A 6,000-nucleotide genomic window follows, 5' to 3' on the forward strand; every position below is an offset into this window, starting at 1 on the left:
CCCACAAAACTGACTGTCAGTGTAACTCAGGACACTTGGATGATGATTGGGCGAACTGGCAGGAATGCTGGGCCCTGACGCCACATCATTTCCTGTTGCACCGCTATCAATGGGCAAATTAGAGCGAATTATCACCAAATTCTATATGCAGGAATAAAAAAAAACTTTAATTCATTTCAGCTTTGGGTTGAGGATAGTCAAGGGTTTGGGTATAAGCTTAGGCTTAGGTTGTGATAACCCCTGGTAGTGATATTACTGTGTCTGTCACGATCTTGGACATGAGTGGACCAAGGTGCAGCGGATGTTGAGTTCCACATATTTCATTTAAAGAGAAACTTAAACACAACAAAATATATCAATAAACAAACAACTAAACGTGACTACGTGGTACACATGCACAAACACAAAACAATACCCCACAAATGCAGGTAAGGAAAAAGCCTACCTAAATATGATCCCCAATCAGAGGCAACGATTACCAGCTGCTTCTAATTGGGAACCACACAAAACACCAACCTAGAAACCTAGAAACTAGATAACCCCCCTAGTCACGCTCTGACCTAAACACCATAGAGAACCGAGGGCTCTCTATGGTCAGGACGTGACAGTGTCAGTCAAATGTCAGGGAAAGGATCAGTTTCTCTTTCTGCAGTCAGCCAGCTCTGTTTACTAGAGTAATACAGGGCTCATAAGTGCTTATTGATAAGTGAGGGCCCTCGATACAGATATAATTGTCAAGGAAATCATTTTACAAGAGCTGAGGTCAAATACAAACCTGACCTGTCAAATCAAATAAAAAAAATGGAATACAATTGTATTTGTCACATGCTTCGTAGATAACAAGTGTAGAGTAACAGTGAAATGCTTACTTGTGGGTCCTTTTCCAACAATGCAGAGTTAAAGATAAGATCAAAATAATACACCGTGGATAACGGGAAAAAAAGAGTAGAAAGGACATGGCAATATATAGGGAGTAGAAAATAACATGGCTATATACAGGGAGAAATGTTTTCTAATTTATTAATATCACATTTACATAAGTATTCAGACACTTTACTCAGCACTTTGTTGAAGCAAGCTTGGCACACCTGAATTTTCTTTCTTTCATCACATTCCCAGTGGGTCAGAAGTTTACATACACTCAATTAGTATTTGGTAGCATTGCCTTTCAATTGTTTAACTTGGGCCAAATATTTCGGGTAGCCCCCCACAAGCTTCCCACATTATGTTGGGTGAATTTTGGCCCATTCCTCCTGACAGAGCTAGTGTATCTGAGTCAGGTTTGTAGGCCTCCTTGCTCGCACACGCTTTTTCAGTTCTGCCCACACATTTTCTATAGGATTGCGGTCAGGGCTTTGTGATGGCCACTCCAATATCACAACTTTAGAAGTATGCTTGGAGTCATTGTCCAATTGGAAGACGCATTTGCGACCAAGCTTTAACTTCCTGACTGATGTGTTGAGATTTTGCTTCAATATATCCACATAATTTCCCCTCCTTATGATGCCATCTATTTTTTGAAGTGCACCAGTCCCTCCTGCAGCAAAGCACCCACACAACATGATGCTGCCACCCCCATGTTTCACAGTTGGGATGGTGTTCTTTGGCTTGCAGGCCTCCCCCGTTTTCCTCCAAACATAACGATTGTCATTATGGCCAAACAGTTCTATTTTTGATTCATCAGACCAGAGGACATTTCTCCAAAAAGTACGATCTTTGTCCCCATGTGCAGTTGCAAATCGTGGTCTGGCTTTTTTATGGCGGTTTTGGAGCAGTAGCATCTTCCTTGCTGAGCGGCCTTTCAGGTTATGTTGATAAAGGACTTGTTTTACTGTGGATATAGATACTTTTGTACATGTTTCCTCAAGCATCTTCACAAGGTCCTTTGCTGTTGTTCTGTGATTGATTTGCACTTTTCGCACCAAAGTACATTGATCTCTAGGAGACAGAACGCATCTAATTCCTGAGCGGTATGAAGGCTGCTTGGTCCCATGGTGTTTATACTTGCGTACTATTGTTTGTACAGATGAACTTGGTACATTCAGGTGTTTGGAAATTGCTCCCAAGAATGAACCAGACTTGTGGAGGTCTACAATTTAATTTCTGAGGTCTTGGCTGATTGTTTTGATTTTCCCATGATGTCAAGCAAAGAGGCACTGAGTTTGAAGGTAGGCCTTGAAATACATCCACAGGTACACCTTCAATTGACTCAAATAATGTCAAGTAGTCTATCAGAAGCTTCTAAAGCCATTACATAATTTTCTGGAATTTGCCAAGCTGTTTAAAGGCACAGTCAACTTAGTGTTATAATCTGTCTGTAAACAATTGTAGGAAAATGACTTGTGTCATGCACACAGTAGATGTCCTAACCGACTTGCCACAACTATAGTTTGTTTACAAGAAATTTGTGGAGTGGTTGAAAAATGAGTTTTAATAACTCCATTCTTTATGTATGTAAACTTCAACTGTAGGTGTTCCTTTTGTCCAAGTGGGAAAGGGCAGTGTGGAGGTTAATAGAGATTGGGATTTAATAGGGATCTGTTGGGACAGTATGTGAATTGGAGTGGGTTCAGGGTGTCTGGGATGATGACCAGCCTTTCAAAGCATTTCATGGCTACAGATGTGAGTGCTACGGGGCGATAGTCATTTCTAAAGTTTACCTGGGTTTTTTTGGGCACAGGGACTATGGTTATCTACTTGAAACATGTAGCTATTCCAGACTGAGTCAGGGAGTGGTTGAAAATGTCAGTGAAGACACTTGCCAGCTGGTCAGTGCATTCTCGGAGTATGCCTCCTGGTAATCCATCTGGCCCTGTGAATGTTAACCTCTTTAAAGGTCTTTCTCACATCGGCTAAGGAGAGTTTGATCACACAGTCCTCCAGAACAGCTGGTTCTCTCACGCATGGTTCAGTGTTGCTTGCCTCGAAGCGAGCATAGAAGACATTTAGCGCGTCTGGTAGGCTTGTGTCACAGGGCAGCTCGTGGCTGAGTTTCCCTTCATAATCTGTCATAGTTTGCAAGCCCTGTCACATCCGACAAGCGTCAGAGCCGATGTAATAGGATGGGATTTTAGTCTTGTATTGACAATTTGCCTGTTAAATGGTTCGTCGGAGGGCATAATGGGATTTTGTTATTAGAGTCTGGGTTAATGTCCTGCTCCTTGAATGCGGAAGCTCTATCCTTTAGCTCAGTGCGGATGTTGCCTGTAATCCATGGCTTCTGGTTGGGATATGTACGTACGGTCACTTTTGGGACGACGTCACCAATACAATTATTAATGAGGCACCCAGAGAAGGCTGTGCTCAGGATGATGCTCCGGTCATTATCTGACTCCTAGAGACCTTTTTAAATAGGACCAGGATGTAATGTAACCAACCACTGGTATAGGGAACTTTTCATATAGGACATCATGCAAACAGAAATACCAGACTAACCTGTCCTCGGCTCAGGTGCTACATGTTTTCTTTTTATTGTTGTATGGATGCTGCAGTTTCTGCTCCAATGTTACTGCTCTTTACTTAGGATTATCATGTTTTGTTTATGGTAGATTAGATTCAACTAATTTATATGAATAAGGCTATTAGTACCATTGATAGGAGTAATGTTAGGCGAGGACCCAAGGCTCCTGCAGCATCAAGGTATGGATCTGGTAAAGGTGATGTTAGGAGATTCCTTATTAGCCTGAGCAGAAATAAACAATAGGTAATTATCATTAAATGCATTACAACCCCTGATCAAAGGGATGAGTCACCTTTGGCCTATAGTGATTGCCATGGATACAAAAGAACAGCTGTAGAATCTGGTAGGATGAGATTTCATTGAGACAGAGCTAGATATTAAAAAAGAAAAGTATCTAGCTATGACTCTAAGCCTAGGAAGACTTGCAACCAATATGTCCTTTAGTCAGCTGTTTCCATCAAGCTTATTTGAGCCAATGGCCCCACACTCTGCAGAGGCAGAGGGAGGTAAACAGTGAATGAAATATCTCTGCTGTATTGTCTCAGGTACAGCCTCAGCCAAACCTATTAGTGGAAATGGCTCGATGAGTAACTGTGCCGTGGCCAATTCTACAAGCCGTCAGAGGAACGGCAAAGGTCTTCCGGCTAGATTTACGGGCGCATCAGTATTTAAATCTCCCCTTTATGGATGGAGTGAGGGAGGTCTGTGCCAAAGCAGGTCTGTGTCAGGACAATTGCTCTTTTCTCATGCTGTCAGACAACAATTCAAAGACTGAATTGTTTCCTCACATGATGAGAGCGGAAGAGAAAGAACAAGTGGGATGGAAGCAGAGGATTAGATAAGTAGGGGCAATTGTTTGCTGCTTCATTTTCTCCTTTCTTTTACGTCTTATTGTTTGATGGTAACCGAACTCCACAGTATTTTCAGCATATTCATCAAAAATGACAGTTATTACAGGGCTATTTAACACGTGTGTTTGTGCTACCTAGTCAATGCTAGAGGCTGAGTTTGACTTTTTAATTCTCTCTCTCTCTTTCTACCGCTCTCTCAGGTATGACGTGTCAGGCACGGACGTCGTACACGGAGGATGAGGTGTTGTGGGGCCACCGCTTCCTGCCCGTCATGTCTCTGGAGGAGGGATTCTTCAGGGTGGACTACTCCCAGTTCCACAGCACTTTCGAGGTCAACACCCCACCGTACAGTGTCAAGGAGCACGATGAGAAGTCCTCCCTGCCTTCACCCCTCTCCACCCCCACGCTGGGCGAGATCCACGGTGCCGCCCGACGTGCCCGGGTCTTCTCTGTGGACTGCATTAACACTACGGACCGGGAAGAGCGGGCGGGGCAGTCCAGGCTGCCCAGTAAGCTTCAGAGGATGAGCTCGTCTGGGAAGGAGGACCTACAGAGGAAGGTTCTGATGCTGAGCTCCCAGCACTCTGAGAAGGCCTGCAGTACTGGAGACCTGCCTCTCAAGTTGCAGCGTCTCAGCTCATCCCCCGGCCCAGAGGCTGCAGATCGGCTGCAGCTCAAGGCCCTGAAGGTGGGCTTTGAACCCATGACCCAGTCCACTGGAGACCTGCAGCTGCCCCCCACCCCAGCCCCTGTCCCCGCACGCATCCACACCCCTCTGCCCTCAGGAGGGGGCCGACCAGAGGACAACCTGCCGGCCAAATTACGCAGGATGAATGCTGACCGCTGAGGTCATCATGACCAGACTTTGCATGCATCCCAATGGAACCCTATTCCCTATATAGTGCACCACAATAGACCAGGGCCCAGGGGGCTCTGTTCAAAAGTAATGCACTATGTAGGGAAGAGGGTGTCATTTGGGACGCATCCCCAGAGTCTAACTTCTTTTTGACCACACATCAAATGGAGACAGAAAATGAAATGTGACTGAATATACTAAAAGACAATGATATGGAAGGGGGAAAAAACTATGATGGACAGTGTGTCACTATCTCTGATTTTTCAAACACAATCTTTACTGGAATTACTGTGATTTTTGAGTGTTTTATAGCAACAGTGTTCATACTGGTCAAACACATACACGTTCTTCAACTTTCCCTCATCACACACACTCTAAAGAATTGTGCATGTATACAATCGATCCATCTGAATGCACTACATACCCCTTCTCTTAGTTTTAAACAAATAAAATATATTTAAGATGATAATATGTGGTGTACCTGCAACTTCCTTTGTCTATATTCTACTTTCCATCAAAGGGAGCATCTACTTAGCTAAGAATACAGTTCAAATGTAATCACACTATTTTGTTATTATTCATAATTGGGGCAGTATGTTATAGTAATCTGTTACTCATTAGTTTACATAATACCTTTTGGTTTTTACATTCAACGGGCTGTTGATGGCCTAATTTTAGCTCCTGGCGAGGAACACTTCCCATAACAGTACTCCTTTGAACAGAATGAGTGGATAATGGACTCTGCTGATACCAGAGAGAAAACATAGTCTTTGTCCCAAATGGCACCCTAGTCCCTCGATAGTGGAGTGCACTACTTTCTTACCAGGGCCCGT

The 6,000-nt window shown here is 43.7% G+C and overlaps 1 protein-coding gene across 1 annotated transcript in view; it reads left to right on the forward strand.

The window, feature by feature from the left end:
• The window catches only part of LOC135553995 (G protein-activated inward rectifier potassium channel 1-like), a 41,658-nt gene extending 36,020 nt beyond the window's left edge, over positions 1–5,638 (forward strand). Inside the window, exon 3 of the mRNA XM_064985982.1 lies at positions 4,512–5,638. Within this exon, the coding sequence (XP_064842054.1) occupies positions 4,512–5,158 (647 nt within the window). The 3' untranslated portion in view covers positions 5,159–5,638. The remainder of the gene's footprint in view (positions 1–4,511) is intronic.
• Positions 5,639–6,000: the final 362 nt, after the last annotated feature.

Source organism: Oncorhynchus masou, chromosome 14 (assembly GCF_036934945.1).
Source record: "Oncorhynchus masou masou isolate Uvic2021 chromosome 14, UVic_Omas_1.1, whole genome shotgun sequence".
Classification (NCBI taxonomy): Eukaryota; Metazoa; Chordata; class Actinopteri; order Salmoniformes; family Salmonidae; genus Oncorhynchus; species Oncorhynchus masou.